Source organism: Silurus aristotelis (assembly GCF_946808225.1).
Source record: "Silurus aristotelis genome assembly, chromosome: 23".
NCBI lineage: Eukaryota > Metazoa > Chordata > Actinopteri > Siluriformes > Siluridae > Silurus > Silurus aristotelis.
In genome coordinates this window covers 1,594,524-1,615,571 of record NC_139596.1, presented here as the reverse complement: position 1 = coordinate 1,615,571, position 21,048 = coordinate 1,594,524, and the positions used below count along the sequence as shown (strand labels likewise).

General features: G+C 36.8%; 2 protein-coding genes and 1 long non-coding RNA gene across 5 annotated transcripts in view; all 3 read right to left on the bottom strand.

The window, feature by feature from the left end:
• The window catches only part of LOC310718632 (uncharacterized protein), a 168,245-nt gene that overhangs the window by 40,175 nt on the left and 107,022 nt on the right, over positions 1 to 21,048 (bottom strand). Inside the window, exons 13-14 of the mRNA XM_083527544.1 lie at positions 11,591 to 11,650; positions 7,764 to 7,811 (exon numbers count right to left, since the gene is read on the bottom strand). Coding sequence (XP_083383670.1) covers positions 7,764 to 7,811; positions 11,591 to 11,650 — 108 coding nt within the window. The remainder of the gene's footprint in view (positions 1 to 7,763; positions 7,812 to 11,590; positions 11,651 to 21,048) is intronic.
• Positions 2 to 4,649, bottom strand: LOC310718455. 2 transcript variants are annotated; one of them, XR_014531157.1, is made up of 3 exons: positions 4,511 to 4,649; positions 3,734 to 3,920; positions 2 to 120 (listed from the first exon to the last, which is right to left on the bottom strand). It is a non-coding gene; the product is annotated as an uncharacterized lncRNA (long non-coding RNA). The 2 variants fall into 2 exon arrangements; XR_014531158.1 differs by having other exon boundaries at positions 2 to 51.
• LOC310718429 (class I histocompatibility antigen, F10 alpha chain-like) lies at positions 7,011 to 10,062 on the bottom strand. Of its 2 annotated transcripts, XR_014531152.1 has the most exons (5): positions 9,913 to 10,062; positions 8,581 to 8,838; positions 8,120 to 8,395; positions 7,740 to 7,835; positions 7,011 to 7,118 (listed from the first exon to the last, which is right to left on the bottom strand). XR_014531152.1 is itself a non-coding variant. In XM_083527260.1 (4 exons), exons 1-4 carry the CDS (start codon positions 9,977 to 9,979, stop codon positions 7,831 to 7,833), a joined length of 606 nt encoding a protein of 201 aa, XP_083383386.1. In that variant the 5' UTR covers positions 9,980 to 10,062; the 3' UTR covers positions 7,671 to 7,830. The 2 variants fall into 2 exon arrangements, 1 of the variants encoding a protein (XP_083383386.1); XM_083527260.1 differs by lacking the exon at positions 7,011 to 7,118 and having other exon boundaries at positions 7,671 to 7,835.

The window sequence follows — 21,048 nt, the reverse complement described above, 5'->3', positions numbered from 1 at the left end:
CAGCTGCACAGAGTGGCCTCCAATCGAGGAGAACACTATCCAGAGGCAGGCCTGGACGAAGTGGGAAGATCTGAGTAGAGGAGAGGAGCAGGACCAATGGTCACTCAGGAGCATGTTTAACTCGAGAGAGAGAGAGAGAGAGAGAGAGAGAGAGAGAGAGAGAAAGAGAGAGAGAGAGAGAGAGAGAGAGAGAGAGAGAGAGAGAGAGAGAGAGAGAGAGAGAGAATGGATTATCAAGTCTTCTTATTGTCGTATGAAATTTAGCACACTGTGCAGTCTCTGGCAAGACTCGCTCTGGCAGCAGAACTAATCCTGAGAACCAGAAGGTGACACAGACATGAGGGATCTCTGGGATAAGAGACGACCCACCACATCACCAACATTAAATATTAAGTGAATAGTGTGAGAACGTAGCTGGTGCATGGTCAGAATGATCAAACAATTATTGGCACCCTTGGTTAAGAGGTTTTCTTAGGCTTCTAATAAAATTTTTTTTTAACAATATAGAACCACAATGCGAAAAAAAAAAAAAAAAGGGAAAAATCCAACCTTTAACTGAAGTACAATTATTCAGTGTAAAAGATTTAAGAAATGTTTTTTTACATGAAAACATGTGTGCCACAATTATTGGCACCCTGATGTTAATACTACATACAACCCCCTTTGCCAACAAGACAGCAATTAATCTCCTCCTATAACATTTCACAAGATTGGAGAATACAGAGAGAGGGATCTTTGACCATTTTTCTTTGCACAATCTTTCTAGATCATCCAGAGTCCTGGGTCCTCAGGTTTTGATTAAAAATGTCCTGGTATTTCAAAGAGTTTATGATGCCATACACCCTAAAAAGGTTCCCAGGGCCTTTGGAAGAGAAACAGGCCCACAGCATCACAGATCTTTCACCATACTTCACAGTGCACACAAGGTGCTTTTTCTCATACTCATCTTTTGTTTTATGCAACCTTAGAATGTTTGTTGCTAAAAAGCTTTATCTTAGTCTCATCTGACCAAAGCACATGGTCCCACTTAAAGTCCCAAATTGCATGCCTCCTAAACAGCTTGTTGGCATGTAGATAGTGTCTGATGGTTGTTATGGAGACTTTGTGACCCAAGATGCCACTCTTTGATGCAGTTTTCTAACAGTGAGCTTTGGAGAATTAATTACTTCTCTTACCATCCTCCTCGCTGTGTGTGGTTGCAAGATAAACTTGGGGTCTCGTCCAGCCTTGTTTGTCACTGTTCCAGTTGTTTTAAACTTCTTAATGATTCCTCTGAATGTAGATATTGGCAAGTTTAAGCAAGTGGCTATTTTCTTTTAGCCATTGGCAGACTTTTGAAGGTCAACACACACCTCCATATTGAATGGTGTATTTTCTTGTCTTTCCCATGTTGAAGAGTAGATAAGAGAAATAGGCCTCTGTGTCACATCATATTTATACCACAGGGAAACAGGAATTCATGAATTATTATTTAAAGGTTTATAGATACTCTGTTCAACTTTAGAAACTACAGTAAAATAAATGATAAGGAAATGTTAGGGGTTTTTATAGGAAATGTTAGGGGTGCTAATAATTGTGGGCATGTGATTTTATATAAAAAAATATATATATATTTTTATATCACAAAATCAAAAATATATATTTTTTTAGTCATATACTGTTTGTGTGACTTTTTATTCACTTTAAAGGTTAGATTTTTCTAAAATGTTCAAATGTATTATTATTATTAGAAGCCTAACACATATTAACCAGGAGTGCCAATAATTGTGGAGGGTGCTATAGATGAGAGTGTCTGAAGTCGTGCAAGCAATTGTCAGGTTTGTGGTTGGAAACTACTGAAACCATGAACAAAACTGTTGCTATATATATATATATATATATATATATATATATATATATATATATATATATATATATATATATATATATATATATATATATATATATATATATATGAGTGGAGGTGTGTGGTTTTAAAAGAACACTGAGTTAACCCTCCCAACATGACAGTTAAATGTTGACCAACAGGTTTAGAAATTTTTAAAAATATAATTCTAATTTGAAACATGCTCCAATTATTCTACCAACAATACCCAATATGGAAAATAAAACATTTTAACCGTTTCCAGTACAGTACTCGAACACTTGGCTAAGACACTCCAAATGCTCCAACTAATCAATAAGGGACTGCCTGCTTTGATTATCTGCAGATCTAAACGTGTAAAATAGAACAAACAGGCGGCACGTGAATAAGCGAACAGCTGGACTTTAAACTCGGTATGAAAATCGTTTAATAGACATTTTACATTCACATTTTACCTTCACAATGAGAAACATTGTTTTGTCTTGGTATCTAACACTTCACAAAATACTTATATTATAAAGATGATTAAACACTGATGTAGTATTGATGTCAAATGTAGCATCAAATCTGAAACCTGACCAAGTCAGTGGAACAATCACCCTTCAGTAAACACACCCAGTGTGAAACCACCTCAGTGTTTGTCCAACGCTTTAGTAGACTTGTCAAAAAATATATCAAAAGAGTGGTTTGCTAAGAGCTGTCTTTTTGTACCGTGCATATAGACATAAGATGTGCACACACACATTTACACAAAAATGTAAAGTGCAAAATGGTTCAAGTCAAGTTTATTTCTATTTCGCTTTTCACAACAGACATTGTCTTAAAGCAGCTTTACAGAATTTAACAGTGAAGGTGAATGGTGTGTATTTATCCCTGATGAGCACCATTGAGACTGTGGCAAGAAAAAACTCCCTTAGATGTTATGAGGAAGAAACCTTGAGAGGAACCAGACTCAAAAGGGGAACCTCATCCTCATTTAGGTGACATCAAGAGTGTGATTATAGTCTTTAAACACTACAGAACACTGGAGAGTGAGAACTAACATGAGCACTGGAGTATGTGATTATGAGTGATGATCTTTCTGCAGTCATTATGGTTATAAAACTAGGAGCTACTGAGCAGCTTATAAAATAGCTCAACATTTGTGGTCATCACAGATCCAACACCCCAAAAGAGTTTAATAAGTCTACAAATGATAATCCTAGAGCATCGTTTACATAATCTACATGAATATTAAAATCTCCTACAAGCAGCACTTTATCAAGATTGATCAAGAGGTATGAAAGAAAACAAGCAAACTCTTGAAGAAAATCAGCGTTGGGCTCTGTACACGGTGACCAGAGCGAGAGATAGTAGGGGTTTTCTGTGTATGTCTGAAAGTACAATTTTAAGAACGAGCACTTCAAATGATTTAAAACTGAATCCTAATCTCTGACTAACATTAAGAGAAGCACTATAAATGGTTGCTACACCCCCCCCACGACCAGTCTGACGGGGCTCATGCTTATAAACATATCCTGACGGTGTCGACTCGTTTAGACCCATATAATCACCTGGTTTAATCCAGGTCTCAGTGAGACAGAGTGCTGAGAGATTATTATCTGTGATCATCTCATTTACAATCAGTGCTTTAGGTGCAAGTGAGCGAATGTTTAAAAGACCAAACTTTGGAACTTTATTGTATTTGCTTATCTGGCATTTTTCAGTTTTAACTGCAGTAAAAATATTTCTGGATCTTGGGTAATTAATTCTTGGTTTTACTACACGAGGAATAGATATGGTTACTATAAATTTGGCTGTGTGTGAACTTGTAACTATTTGGTTTGTTGTATGCGTGTTCTCATAGTCGTAAATTTCCTGATGTCTTACCAGTCAGATGGTGTGAAGTATCCTAGAGATGTTATCTGATGCACTGCTGCTCCAACTCTGCTGGGGTGCAGGACATCAGGGTGGAAGAACCTCGGACGATCCCAGAAACAGTTCCAGTTATTAACAAAGAGAAGCAACACGCTTTTTACACTACAGCGTCCTCTCGGCAGATTTCCCGGCAGACTATCTGGAATGATTTATGGGAAAATATATATTAAAACATAAGTCAGTGAATCTAAAAAGTAAAACCAGAAAAGGCCTTGATGACCCTGAATCGATCCCATCATCATCATAATGTGGCATTATTTCAAAATATAGCTGGTTATTTTGCAGTCTAACCTCATAAATATCATTACACCCATGCAAAAATACACCATAAGCAGTCCCACTAGAGTTTCCAGATTTTTTTTTTTTTGCAAGAGGGGTTTAATTATGAATAATATAAATAATAACAATGACATTTGTAGCATTTTACCTTAGGAATAGAAAACTATTTAACGTGACCTCACAAACTTTGTAAAATGGACAACAGCGCCATCTCCCGGCTACGGAATATGATGGTCGCTGCGGTATTTTTTTTATTTATTTGTAATTTATTTTATTTGTTATTTTTCCATAATAAAACGTTACATAGAACAAATAATTATTTCTGCAGTGACTCGGATAAACCCGTTTCAGTATAAAAATTATTTTCACTGAGACTCGAAAACTACTGACACACATTTACACAACACGACTTTCCTGCTGTTGTGTGTTTCTCCACAAGCAGAAACCCACCTGCTCCTGAAAGATGAGCAGAACCTTTAATAAATCCCAGTCCTCCATCTCACACTGCTGCACTGATCCTAATGGATGAATTATTTGGTTAATGTTTAATCACCAAGCAGGACTGCAATGGACACGCTAGTGTGTGTGCATGCGCAACTCCTCTGTGATTGGGCGCCCTGCCGTCACGTGACTTAACGCGGAAGTACTAACACATATGACCTCTCTCTTACCAACAGACACTAACACGACACACACTAGTTACATACTGTATTTTATTTCTTTCCACTTTTACTGTTGATTTTGGTGAATAATTCCCCAGCCCAGCTTTATAAATATGATTGTTTATATTTCACATGCAAATAAAGCAACCTTTGAATCCTGAGATAGATGATGTGACACAGAGGAAATCATGCATCATGTGGGAATATTTTATACCTGAACACTTCTAACTGCAGTATGTGTAAGAAAACCATTCGGGCAAAAACCCCAACCTGTACAAACACATTAAAAACACGAATAAGAGAACATAAAAGAAATGGAGAAAAGAGCCGGCATGTGCTTCAGACAGACCCCCAGTGTGACAGTATCCTGACACAGGAGTCACCACCAGAGTGCTGACAGTGACAAGAACATTAAAGTCCTATTGATCAGAAGTTCATATTCAGAGGAACTGATCATCATAGAGACTGATTAAGACTCTATAGACTATATTCAGCTCATTGTAACAATCTACACAAATTATTTCACTTTAATAGGAACATGAATATTTGAAAATCCTTTTTGTTTTCATTCCGAAAGGGAAACTGCAGGATTCCTGTATTTAGTGTAATTACAAACAAAACAAAAGTCTTGGACTAAATATATATTAAGGGCTCACATTATTGATGTCACTCAAATAATGGAGAGATATGATTGTCTCTCTGGAAGATAATTCCAGTCATGTTCCCTTTAGTCAGGAATTATGACTGATGTCTCATTGCTGCTTCCATGCCATAGTAGATTTTATGGCACTTGAGGTGGTTGTAATCCAATTAATGCTCAGCCCAGAAACAACTGTACCTCAGATAGTGCATTTTTAGGGGATGATCGTATTCAAGTACATATACTGATTAAATACACTCTATGTAATATTCTATATCAGTAAAAGTGATTATAGTGTGGTTCAGTTAAGTATTTCTACTGTCCTGATGTGTTCCTGATGTTCAGGTTGCAATAATGTCCATTTAACTCTTTCATCTCCATCTTCTCTCTCCTAGAAAAACAGACAGACAGAAAGAGTTTGAGCTCTGAGGTGAGATTTAATATGAACACAGACATTTCTGATGGATTTTCCCTCCACACACAGATTTTTATTCCAGATTACAGTGTAAACATCATCATGTCTTACTCTCTCACTGCAGCAGGATCACACACTCTCACACTTCAGGAGTTATTGGAGGAAGAATCTCCTTCAGAGGCTGTAAAACATTCAAATCATCACAAAGTGAAATCAAAACACTGCACATAAACACTGTAGTGGATTTAAACATTATTTATGGATCATAAAGTTTCACTTACAGGCTCTGGGTGGAACAGGTTTAAATCCTGAAACATAGATGATGAACACACAGTTATTATCAAATCTGTGTTTATTCAGAATCAGATTATTGTTGTGTCTAAATATATGTAAAATATTCATTAAATCCTTCTTCCAGATTTTAAAGTGTAAATCTGTTCTCTTTCTTCCACTCACCAGAGTTCTTCTTCTTCCAGACCAAAATTCCAGCAACAACAGCAACAAGAACAACGAGAGCCACGCTGATACCAACGATGATCCCAATCTGTCCTTCATCTGATCCTCCATCTGTTAAATCATCAGAGTGTTTATTATCTGCTGCATCAGTAAATCAGTGTTCACTCTGTAAATGTGTAGATTTATAGGAAAGTGTTTCTCCGACCTCTCAGGATTCGTCTCTCGCTCACAGGCAGCACTAAATCCTTCTTCAAACTGCTGTGCTCAATCACACAGGTGTAGGTGTGTTTCTGCAGCTCCTCAGCTGAGACTTTTAGAATGCTCCTCTTCTGGAAGGTTCCATCCTGGTTGGGTAACGTCTCTCTGAAATCCACGTCCAAATGCACGTCCTCTCCATTCTTACTCCAGGAGATATTCAGTGCTTTGGGAAAGAAACCTGTAGCATCACACACCACCTCTGGAGGAGAAGATTCTTTTTGGAACAGAAACGTTTTAGGACAAACTGCAAAGACACAAACATTAAACCACACTGTAAGATTTATTGATAGAAATGTAGGAGATCAGCATGTCTTTCCATAAAAGAATAAAAATATGAATAAATGTGTGAAAGGTGTGTGTGATGTAGAAGGTTATAAAGATGGAGGTTTACACATTAAAGAGTCCAGCATTTATTGTGTAGAAATGATTTACACTCATTTGTGAGTTGTGATGAAAACTGTAGTTTATGATGAATATAATTAATATGTAATAAAGATAAAGGAGCAGGTTCACCTGTTAAACAGGTTCATGGTCAGTATACTGCAGTGGCATGTGGTACCTGGGTGCATTTGGTACCTGGGCCTTCAGTGTGGACATACCCGACTTAATCCACCTCTTTATCCACCACTATCATGTTGCAATTATAGAAAACATCAGTACAATACAAAAACACAATATAACAACACGTGGCATTACAGAGAGACATTTCACAAATGGAGGTGAAAACCGTTTTTGTAAAGCAAGAAACCCAGTTAAAACTCCAAACCTCTACACTACAACCACAACTGTGCACCTACAACATCTGGAGCAGTTTAGAATCAATATTTGTCTAATAAAATGACAAAAAAATTAAATAAAACACAACCTACTCACCAGAGATACAGACTCAATGTGCAGCACCCCCCAGAGGCTGTAATCCAGTGGTACCGCTCATATTCACTGGTCTGGAAGTGGAGATCATACCCTTTCCCGGGCTAAGCTAGCTTCAGGGTCGACCGACCTCCTCATGATGTCTAGCTTTTCTTCTAAATGGATTTTTAAGTATGTCTGAGACCAAATCAATTTCTCTTCCTCTGAAGGTGTAAAATTCTAGCTCAGATGTATTATTGCGTGCAGCAATTAATTCTTTTTTTTTCACCTTGATGTTTTTTTCTTTCAATTGATTTCTTGATCTATTGGATCACACAACAATGATGCAAAGAAACAGACCCATGACTACAACAACAATGACATGAGGCTGCATTCCACCTGGTCCTCCACCTGGTCTTCCACCTAGTCCTCCAACTGATCCTCCACCTGGTCCTCCAACTGATTCTCCAACTGATTCTCCAGTTAGTCCTCAGACTGTTAGATCAGCACAGACACTTTATTATTTGCTGTATCAGTAAATAAACTTTTTACTCTGTAAAACTGCAGATTTATATGAAAGTGTTTCTCCGACTTCTCATGATCACAGTAAAGGAGTGTATTATTAGTGTGTGTGTTGTAATAAATTGTGCCAATTATGTGTGGAATCTTACAATTCTCTTTTAAATAATGCTTCAATTGTATGTGTTTAAAGACAAGGTGTGTGTGTGTGTGTGTGTGTGTGTGTGTAACAGCTGCAGTACAGTAAATACAAACTTTACCTTTATGCCGCCAAACCTGTATGTCATTATTCGGGTACTTTTTTAACCAGTCAACACAGTCATTCTCCAAAAAGTCCTTCCAGAATTTCGCGTTATCTCCTTTCGGATCCCACCACTCTATAAAGATCTCAGCTTTCTCATCAGCTGGAGTCCAGGTTCCAGTTTTTAGATCGAGATGGAAGAAGTCTTTTTGATCATAACTGTACTGATAGTGTCCACTAGAGGTGCTGTTTTCACCAATTTCACAGCCGTACACCTTCAGTAGTGTATGAAGACCTGCACACACACGTACACACACACACACGTCTTCAGTCATTAACTGTGTTTTTTTTTTTTTTTTTTTTAAATGCTGATCTGAAAAGGTTACATTAATGTGTTGTTTTCACGGCAATTCAATCATTTTTGTGACATTTCATCTTGTCGGAGTTTTGTAAATTGTCGGAAATATAATAGTGTTTCACCTTTAGCGTGACCGAAGATCTGCATCACTTCCTCTAGATTGTCTTGAAAACGCCCTTGTTGATTCTGCATATGCTGTGTCTGGATTTTCCAGTACTGTGGATCATCAGATTTGATCATCTTCACCCACTCTGTTTTTGTGATCATTTTCTTGGTGTTGCTGTCGTAGTACACAATCTGCTCTCCATTAACCAGACCAACAGCTGTGCAGTTTAAAGTTGGTATGATAGCAGTGTAGATGTACTGCAGGGAGTGTGGGACTGGAAAAATGTACACTTTTAGTAACACACACATGATCATCTCACCACTAACATCAGGAATCAGGTAAAAGGTGTGCAATCAGGCGGTGTGTCTCAATCAGCTTCCTTATCCACTACACAGGGCACTGATCAGGGAGTCTGCAATTTTATGTGTTGCGTCAAAATCAAGTGACTAATTATTATTGTAGATCTCAAATGTTCATTTGTGTTAAAATAAATATTTTATTTATTTATTTTTTACAGTGACTGATGAGGAAATGGGAAGTCTCGTTCTGTATGCTGTTAATAGCTGCCAGTGACGATGTTCTACAACTTGAAAAAAGGATCCTGTAACAGAAAATGATTGTACGCCTGCTAGATGGCCCCGGTGTTGACAATCTGATTGGTTAAGCAACAGCTTCAAGCAACACTCTTTTTACACTACAGCGTCCTCTTGGCAGACTATCTGGAATGATTTAAGACATTCATGGAAAAATATATAATAAAACATCAATCAGTGAACCCCCAAAGTATTTAGCAAAGAAGAAAAAGCCTTAATGGCCTTGAATCGATCCCATCATCATCATTATGTGGCGTTATTTCAAAATATAGCTGGTTATTTTGCAGTTTAACCTCATAAATAGCATTACACCCATGCAAAAATACACAATAAGCAGTCCCACTAGAGTTTCCAGATTTTTTTTTTTTGCAAGGGGGAATTAATAATGAATAATATAAATAATAATATTGGCATGCGTAGCATTTAACCTTAGGAAATCCACCTGCCTCGAATTTGTTATTGTAAAAAAGGACATCAGCGCCATCTCCCGGCCACGGAATATGATGGTCGCTGCGGTATTTTTTAAATTGTCCTTTTTTATTTGTTCTTCTTCCATAATAAAACGTTACATAGAACAAGAACTTCTTTCTAGCAGCTAAAATGTGTAATTTAAAATCCGAAATATTTCTGCAGTGACTCGGATAAACCCGTTTCAGTATAAAACATATTTTCACTGAGACTCGAAAACTACTGACACACATTTACACAACACGACTTTCCTGCTGTTGTGTGTTTCTCCACATGCAGAAACCCACCTGCTCCTGAAAGATGAACAGAACATGTGAAAAAGAGCAGAACCTTTAATAAATCCCAGTCCTCCATCACCGCGGCTGACAGTTTGTAAATACACAGGAATATAACGGAAACGCCTTTCTGACGCGTCTTTATATATATTTTGACCGCTCCCACCACCCGTACCGTAAGTGCACGATTAGACGCGCAACACAAAGAGAAGTGCATCTGAATTAACCGTGTATTTTAAGCTGCAGGTGATTTTACCGCAGTCCTCCATCTCACACTGCTGCACTGATCCTAATGCATGAATTATTTAGTTAATGTTTTATCACCAAGCAGGACTGCAGGGGTTTGGAGATCACTTTAAAGCTTCAACCATTTCTCTCCTCTATGATCAGTAAACTGCCCCTATTTATTTACACAGGACACGCTAGTGTGTGCGCATGCGCAGCTCCTGTCAGATCCTGCCGGCACGCGCCCTGCCGTCACGTGACTCAGCGACTTACTGTGGAAGTGGACTATGTTGGTTCTACTTACACACCACCAACACACACACACACACACACACACACACACACCAGTAACACACTCCCACACACCACTAACAGACACTAACACGCCACTGACACACACTTACACACCATAGTTACATACTGTATATTATTTTATTTCTTTTCACTTTTACTGTTAATTTTGGTGAATAATTCTCCAGCCAAGCTTTATAAATATGATTGTTTATATTTCACATGCAAATAAAGCAACCTTTGAATCCTGAGATAGATGATGTGACACAGAGGAGATCATGCATCATGTGGGAATATTTTATACCTGAAAACTTCTAACTGCAGTATGTGTAAGAAAACCATTCGGGCAAAAACACCAACTTATACAAACACATTAAAAACACGAATAAGAACATAAAAGAAATGGAGAAAAGAGCCGGCATGTCCTTCAGACAGACCCCCAGTGTGACAGTATCCTGACACAGGAGTCACCACCAGAGTGCTGACAGTGACAAGAACATTAAAGTCCTATTGATCAGAAGTAAACACTGTAGTGGATTTAAACATTTACATTTACATTTGCGGCATTTAGCAGACGCCCTTATCCAGAGCAACGTACAAAAGTGCTTTGAGTCTCTAGTAATGAATAAATCTACACTGGTACGCAAGATTACAAACTTAATATAAATATAACCCTTGAATTCTACAAACTTGGAAAGTGCTAATTTAAGTATTTCAGGAAGAGGTAGGTCTTCAGTCGTCGCTTGAAGATATTCAGGGACTCTGCTGTACGGACATCTAGGGGAAGTTCATTCCACCACCTCGGTGCCAGAACAGAGAAAAGCCTTGAAGTGTACCTACCTCTCATTCTGAGAGAAGGTGGTACCAGTGGAGCAGTGCTGGAGGATCTCAGACAGCGTGGTGCAGTGCAAGATGTGATGAGGTCACTGAGGTAAGATGGTTCTGGTCCATTTTTGGCCTTGTAGGCAAGCATCAGTGTTTTGTATATGATACGTGCAGCTACTGGAAGCTGCACGTGTAATTGACGTATAATTGATTTCTTGATCAACCAAATCACACAACAATGATGCAAAGAAACAGACTACAACAACAATGACATGAGGCTGCATTCCACCTGGTCCTCCACCTAATCTTCCACCTAGTCCTCCAACTGATCCTTCTACTGGTCCTTCACCTGGTCCTCCAACTGATCCTCCACCTAGTCCTCCACCTGATTCTCCACCTGGTCCTTCACCTGATCCCCCACCTGGTCCTCCACCTAAACTTCTATCTAGTCCTTCAACTGATCCTTCTACTGGTCCTCCAACTGATCCTCCACCTGGTCCTCCAACTGATCATCCACCTAGTCCTCCAACTGATCCTTCTACTGGTCCTCCACCTGGTCCTCCAACTGATCCTCCACCTAGTCCTCCACCTGATTCTCCCCCTGGTCCTTCACCTGATCCTCCACCTGGTCCTCCACCTAAACTTCTATCTAGTCCTTCAACTGATCCTTCTACTGGTCCTCCAAATGGTCCTCCAACTGATCATCCACCTAGTCCTTCAACTGATCCTTCTACTGGTCTTCCACCTGGTCCTCCAACTGATCCTCCAGCTAATCCTTGGATGAAAATGAAAAAAAATAAAATAATGTGTACATAACCACACACTTTACCTTTATTCCACCAAACCTGTATGTCATTATTCGGGTGCTTTTTTAACCAGTCAACACAGTCAGTCTCCAGGAAGTCCTTTCAGTATTTTGTTTCAACTCCTTTCGGATCCCATGCCTCCATAAAGATCTCAGCTTTCTCATCAGCTGGAGTCCAGGTTCCGGTTTTTAGATTGAGAAGGAAGAAATCTTTTTTATCATAACTGTACTGATTGTGTCCACTAGAGGTGCTGTTTTCACCAATTTCACAGCCGTACACCTTCAGTAGTGTATGAACACCTGCACACACGTACACACACACACGTCTTCAGTCACTAACTGTGTTTTTTTTTTGTTTTTTTTGTTTTTTTTAGAAAATGCTGATCTGAAAAACTGTTACATTAAAGTGTTGTTTCACTGCCATTCAATCATTTCTGCGAAATTTCATCTTGTCGGAATTTATAAAATGTCGGAAATATAATAGTGTGTTTCACCTTTAGATCTGCATCACCGTCTCTAGATTGTCTTGGAAACACTCCTGTTGAATTTTCTTTAATTACCAAATAGATTTACAGTTTAATGTCACAAAATAGACAAACTATTAGATTTAAAAATAAAAATTAGAAGTTAATCTTGAAGATGCCATGACTTGAACACCCACCCTTGTGGGAATATGTTGATCGGTAAACCAACACCTTAACCACTGAGCTATCTCAACCCTATTGAGCAAGCAGTCAATAGGCCTAATGAACCAACATGGCTTCTGTTCCTATACTTCAACACCATGCAACACATTAAAAGTAGGCCAAACGCATTAAAGTAGGCCAACGCATTTAAAGTAGGCCAAACAAGTCTTTTAAAAAAGACAAATAAATAAAACAATCTTTTAAACAGGTCTCTTTTATTAACAAATAGATTTACAGTTTAATGTCACAAAGTAGACAAACTATTAGATTTTAAAATTAAAAGAAAATTTCATTTTGGACATGCTGGGACTTGAACCCCCAACCTTGTGGGAATCTGCTGATCGGTAAACCAACACCTTAACCACTGAGCTATTTCTTCACTAGTGTGCAAACAGTCAATGGGCCTAATGAACCAACATGGCTTCTGTTCCTATACTTCAACACCATGCAACACATTAAAAGTAGGCCAAACAAGTCTTTTTAAAAAGACAAATGAATAAAACAATCTTTTAAACAGGTCTCTTGAATTAACAAATAGATTTACAGTTTAATGTCACAAAGTAGAAAAACTATTAGATTTTAAAATTTAAATTTGGTGGTGCCAGGACTTGAACCCCCCAACTTCTGAGAATCTGCTGATAGGTAAACCAACACCTTAATCAATGAGCTATCTCTACCTTCTTGGGTATGCAGTCAATGGGCCTAATTAACCAACATGGCTTCTGTTCCTATACTTCAACACCAGGTAACTAATTAAAAGTAGGCCAAACAAGTCTTTCAAAAAAGACAAATAAATAAAACAATCTTTTAAACAGATCTCTTTAATTAACAAATAGATTTACAGTATAATGTCACAAAATAGACAAACGATTAGATTTTAAAGTTAAAATTAAAATTCAACCTTGAAGATTCTGGGAATTCAACTGCCAACCTTGTGGGAATCTGCTGATCAGTAAACCAACACCTTAACAACTGAGCTATCTCTACCTTCTTTCGCACGCAGTCAATGGGCCTAATGAAACAACATGGCTTCTGTTCCTATACGTCAACACCATGTAACTCATTAAAAGTAGGCCAAAAAAGTCTTTTAAAAAAGACAAATTATTAAAACACTCGTTTAAACAGGTCTCTTTAATTAACAAATAGATTTACAGTTTAATGTCACAAAGTAGACAAACTATTAGATTTTAAAATCAAAATGAAATTTTCGTGTTGCAGGGACCTGAACCCCCCACCTTGGGGGAATCTGCTGATCGGTACACCAACACCTTTACCACTGAGCTATCTCTTTACTCTTCTGCAAGCAGTCAATGGGCCTAATGAACCAACATGGGGTCTGTTCCTATACTGCAACACCATGTAAATCATTAAAAGTAGGCCAAACAAGTCTTTGAAAAAAGACAAATGAATAAAACCATCTTTTAAACAGGTCTCTTTAATGAACAAATAGATTTACAGTTCAATGTCACAAAGTAGACAAACTATTAGATTTTAAAATATAAATAAATTTTGCAGATGCAAGGACTTGTACCCCTAAACTTGTGGAAATATGCTGATCGGTAAACCAAGACCTTAACCACTGAGCTATCTCTTTACTATTGTGCAAGCAGTCAATGGGCCTAATGAACCAACATGGCTTCTGTTCCTATACTTCAACACCATGTACCTCATTAAAATTAGGCCAGACAAGTCTTTCAAAAAAGAAAAATAAATAAAACAATTTTTTAAACAGGTCTCTTTAATTAACAAAAAATTTACAGTATAATGTCACAAAGTAGACAAACTATTACTTTTTAAAATTAAAATTGAATTTTGGTGTTGCTGGGACTTGAACCCCCCACCTTGTGGGAATCTGCTGATCTGGAAACCAGCACCTTAACCACTAAGCTATCTCAACCCTCTTCAGCAAGCAGTCAATGGGCCTAATGAACCAACATGGTTTTTGTTCCTATACTTTAACACCATGTAACAACTTAAAATTAGGCCAAACAAGTCTTTCAAAAAAGAAAAATAAATAAAACAATCTTTTAAACAAGTCTCTTTAATTAACAAAAAATTCACAGGTTAATGTCACAAAGTAGACAAACTATGAGATTTTAAAATTAAATTTTGGAGATGACGGGACTTGAACCCACAAGCTTTAGAGAATCTGCTGATCGGTAAACTAACACCTTAACCACTGAGCTATCTCAACCCTCATCAGCAAGCAGTCAATGGGCCTAATGAACCAACATGGCTTCTGTTCCTATACTTCAACACCATGTAACTCATTAAAAGTAGGCCAAACAATCTTTAAAAAAAGTCAAATAAATAAAACAATCTTTTAAACTGTTTTTTTTAATTAACAAATAGATTTACAGTTCAATGTCACAAAGTAGACAAACTTTTAGATTTTAAAGTTAAAATTAAACTTACATTTTGGAGATTCTGGGACTTGAACCCCCCCACCTTGTGGGAATCTGCTGATCGGTAAACCAACACCTTAACCACTGAGCTATCTCAACCCTCATCAGCAAGCAGTCAATGGGCCTAATGAACCAACATGGCTTCTGTTCCTATACTTCAACACCATGTAACTCATTAAAAGTAGGCCAAACAATCTTTAAAAAAAGTCAAATAAATAAAACAATCTTTTAAACTGTTTTTTTTAATTAACAAATAGATTTACAGTTCAATGTCACAAAGTAGACAAACTTTTAGATTTTAAATTTAAAATTAAACTTACATTTTGGAGATTCTGGGACTTGAACCCCCCCACCTTGTGGGAATCTGCTGATCGGTAAACCAACACCTTAACCACTGAGCTATTTCATCACTATTGTGCAAGCAGTCAATGGGCCTAATGAACCAACATGGCTTCTGTTCCTATACGTCAACACCATGTAACTCATTAAAATTAGGCCAAACAAGTCTTTCAAAAAAGACAAATTATTAAAACAATCTTTTAAACAGGTCTCTTTAATTAACAAATAGATTTACAGTATAATGTCACAAAATAGACAAACGATTAGATTTTAAAATTAAAAGAACATTTTATTTTGGAGATGCAGGGACTTGAACCGCCAACCTTGGGGGAATCTGCTGATTGGTAAACCAACACCTTAACCACTGAGCTATTTCATTACTATTGTGCAAGCAGTCAATGGGCCTAATGAACCAAAATGGCTTCTGTTCCTATACGTCAACACCATGTAACTCATTAAAAGTAGGCCAAACAAGTCTTTCAAAAAAGACAAATAAATAAAACAATATTTTAAACAGGTCTCTTTAATTAACAAATAGATTTACAGTTTAATGTCACAAAGTAGACACACTATGAGATTTTAAAATTAAAATTGAATTTTGGTGTTGCCGGGACTTGAACCCACAACCATGTGGGAATCTGCTGATCGGTACTCCAACACCTTAACCACTGAGCTATCTCAACCCTCTTGCATACGCAGTCAATGGGCATAATGAACCAACATGGCTTCTGTTCCTATACTTCAACACCATGTAACTCATTAAAAGTAGGCCAAATAAGTCTTTTTAAAAAAGACAAATAAATAAAACAATCTTTTAAACAGGTCTCTTTATTAACAAATAGATTTACAATTTAATGTCACAAAGTAGACAAACTATTAGATTTCAAAATTAAATTTGGAGATTCTGGGACTTGAACCCCCCACCTTGTGGGAATCTGCTGATCGGTAAACCAACACCCTAACCACTGAGCTATTTCATCACTATTGTGCAAGCAGTCAATGGGCGTAATGAACCAACATGGCTTCTGTTCCTATACGTCAACACCATGTAACTCATTAAAATTAGGCCAAACAAGTCTTTCAAAAAAGACAAATTATTAAAACAATCTTTTAAACAGGTTTCTTTAATTAACAAATAGATTTACAGTATAATGTCACAAAGTAGCAAACTATTAGATTTTAAAATTAAAAGAAAATCTTATTTTGGAGATGCTGGGACTTGAACCCCCAACCTTGTGGGAATATGTTGAACGGTAAACCAACACCTTAACCACTGAGCTATCTCTTCACTCTTGTGCAAGCAGTCAATGGGCCTAATGAACCAACATGGCTTCTGTTCCTATACTTCAACACCATGTAACTCATTAAAAGTAGGCCAAACAAGTCTTTCAAAAAAGACAAATAAATAAAACAATATTTTAAACAGGTCTCTTTAATTAACAAATAGATTTACAGTTTAATGTCACAAAGTAGACACACTATGAGATTTTAAAATTAAAATTGAATTTTGGTGTTGCCGGGACTTGAACCCACAACCATGTGGGAATCTGCTGATCGGTACTCCAACACCTTAACCACTGAGCTATCTCAACCCTCTTGCATACGCAGTCAATGGGCATAATGAACCAACATGGCTTCTGTTCCTATACTTCAACACCATGTAACTCATTAAAAGTAGGCCAATGTCTTTTTAAAAAAGACAAATAAATAAAACAATCTTTTAAACAGGTCTCTTTATTAACAAATAGATTTACAATTTAATGTCACAAAGTAGACAAACTATTAGATTTTAAAATTAAATTTGGAGATTCTGGAACTTGAACCCCCCACCTTGTGGGACTCTGCTGATCGGTAAACCAACACCGTAACCACTGAGCTATTTCATCACTATTGTGCAAGCAGTCATTGGGCCTAATGAACCAACATGGCTTCTGTTCCTATACGTCAACACCATGTAACTCATTAAAATTAGGCCAAACAAGTCTTTCAAAAAAGACAAATAAATAAAACAATCTTTTAAACAGGTCTCTTTAATTAACAAATAGATTTACAGTTTAATGTCACAAAGTAGTCAAACTATTAGATTTTAAAATTAAAATTGTATTTTGGTGTTTGCGGGACTTAAATTACCCACCTTGTGGGAATCTGCTGACCTGTCCTCCAACACCTTAACCACTGAGCTATCTCTACCTTCTTACACACGCAGTCAATAGGCCTAATGAACCAACATGGGTTCTGTTCCTGTACTTCAACACCATGTTCCTCATTAAAATTAGGCCAAACAAGTCTTTCAAAAAAAGACAAATAAATAAAACAATCTTTTAAACAGGTCTCTTTATTAACAAATAGATTTACAGTTTAATGTCACAAAGTAGACAAACTATTTGATTTTAAAATAAAAAAAAAATCTGGAGATGCATGGACTTGAACCACTAAACTTGTGGAAATATGCTGATTGGTAAACCAAGACCTTAACCACTGAGCTATTTCTTCACTATTGTGCAAGCAGACAATGGGCCTAATGAACCAACATGGGTTCTGTTCCTGTACTTCAACACCATGTTCCTCATTAAAATTAGGCCAAACAAGTCTTTCAAAAAAAGACAAATAAATAAAACAATCTTTTAAACAGGTCTCTTTTAGTAACAAATATATTTACAGTTTAATGGCACAAAGTAGACAAACTATTAGATTTTAAAATAAAATTTAATTTTAGAAATGCAGGGACTTGAACCCCCAACCTTGTGGGAATATGTTGAACGGTAAACCAACACCTTAACACCTCTTTAATTAACAAATAGATTTACAGTTTAATGTCACAAAGTAGTCAAACTATTAGATTTTAAAGTTAAAATTAAAACTCAACCTTGAAGATTCTGGGACTTGAACTGCCAACCTTGTGGGAATCTGCTGATCAGTAAACCAACACCTTAACCACTGAGCTATCTCTACCTTCTTGCGCAAGCAGTCAATGGGCCTAATGAAACAACATGGCTTCTGTTCCTATACGTCAACACCATGTAACTCATTAAAAGTAGGCCAAAAAAGTCTTTTAAAAAAGACAAATTATTAAAACACTCGTTTAAACAGGTCTCTTTAATTAACAAATAGATTTACAGTTTAATGTCACAAAGTAGACAAACTATTAGATTTTAAAATCAAAATGAAATTTTCGTGTCGCAGGGACCTGAACCCCCCACCTTGGGGGAATCTGCTGATCGGTACATCAACACCTTAACCACTGAGCTATCTCTTTACTCTTCTGCAAGCAGTCAATGGGCCTAATGAACCAACATGGGGTCTGTTCCTATACTGCAACACCATGTAAATCATTAAAAGTAGGCCAAACAAGTCTTTGAAAAAAGAAAAATGAATAAAACAATCTTTTAAACAGGTCTCTTTAATGAACAAATAGATTTACAGTTCAATGTCACAAAGTAGACAAACTATTAGATTTTAAAATATAAATAAATTTTGGAGATGCAAGGACTTGAACCCCTAAACTTGTGGAAATATGCTGATCGGTAAACCAAGACCTTAACCACTGAGCTATCTCTTTACTATTTTGCAAGCAGTCAATGGGCCTAATGAACCAACATGGCTTCTGTTCCTATACTTCAACACCATGTACCTCATTAAAATTAGGCCAAACAAGTCTTTCAAAAAAGAAAAATAAATAAAACAATCTTTTAAACAGGTCTCTTTAATTAACAAAAAATGTACAGTATAATGTCACAAAGTAGTCAAACTATTAGATTTTAAAGTTAAAATTAAAATTCAACCTTGAAGATTCTGGGACTTGAACTGCCAACCTTGTGGGAATCTGCTGATCAGTAAACCAACACCTTAACCACTGAGCTATCTCTACCTTCTTGTGCACGCAGTCAATGGGCCTAATGAAACAACATGGCTTCTGTTCCTATACGTCAACACCATGTAACTCATTAAAAGTAGGCCAAAAAAGTCTTTTAAAAAAGATAAATTATTAAAACACTCGTTTAAACAGGTCTCTTTAATTAACAAATAGATTTACAGTTTAATGTCACAAAGTAGACAAACTATTAGATTTTAAAATCAAAATGAAATTTTCGTGTTGCAGGGACCTGAACCCCCCACCTTGGGGGAATCTGCTGATCGGTACATCAACACCTTAACCACTGAGCTATCTCTTTACTCTTCTGTAAGCAGTCAATGGGCCTAATGAACCAACATGGGGTCTGTTCCAATACTGCAACACCATGTAAATCATTAAAAGTAGGCAAACAAGTCTTTGAAAAAAGACAAATGAATAAAACAATCTTTTAAACAGGTCTCTTTAATGAACAAATAGATTTACAGTTCAATGTCACAAAGTAGACAAACTATTAGATTTTAAAATTAAAAGAAAATCTTATTTTGTAGATGCTGGGACTTGAACCCCCAACCTTGTGGGGATATGTTAAACGGTAAACCAACACCTTAACCACTGAGCTATCTCTTCACTCTTGTGCAAGCAGTCAATGGGCCTAATGAACCAACATGAGATTTTAAAATTAAATTTTGGAGATGACGGGACATGAACCCACAACCTTTTGGGAATCTGCTGATCGGTAAACTAACACCTCAACCACTGAGCTATCTCAACCCTCATCAGCAAGCAGTCAATGGGCCTAATGAACCAACATGGCTTCTGTTCCTATACTTCAACACCATGTAACTCATTAAAAGTAGGCCAAACAATCTTTAAAAAAAGTCAAATAAATAAAACAATCTTTTAAACTGTTTTTTTTTAATTAACAAATAGATTTACAGTTTAATGTCACAAAGTAGACAAACTATTAGATTTTAAAATATAAATAAATTTTGGAGATGCAAGGACTTGAACCCCTAAACTTGTGGAAATATGCTGATGGGTAAACCAAGACCTTAACCACTGAGCTATCTCTTTACTATTGTGCAAGCAGTCAATGGGCCTAATGAACCAACATGGCTTCTGTTCCTATACTTCAACACCATGTACCTCATTAAAATTAGGCCAAACAAGTCTTTCAAAAAAGAAAAATAAATAAAACAATCTTTTAAACAGGTCTCTTTAATTAACAAAAAATGTACAGTATAATGTCACAAAGTAGTCAAACTATTAGATTTTAAAGTTAAAATTAAAATTCAACCTTGAAGATTCTGGGACTTGAACTGCCAACCTTGTGGGAATCTGCTGATCAGTAAACCAACACCTTAACCACTGAGCTATCTCTACCTTCTTACGCACGCAGTCAATGGGCCTAATGAAACAACATGGCTTCTGTTCCTATACGTCAACACCATGTAACTCATTAAAAGTAGGCCAAACAATCTTTTAAAAAAGACAAATAAATAAAACAATCTTTTAAACTGGTCTCTTTAATTAACAAATAGATTTACAGTTTAATGTCACAAAGTAGTCAAACTATTAGATTTTAAAGTTAAAATTAAAATTCAACCTTGAAGATTCTGGGACTTGAACTGCCAACCTTGTGGGAATCTGCTGATCAGTAAACCAACACCTTAACCACTGAGCTATCTCTACCTTCTTGCACAAGCAGTCAATGGGCCT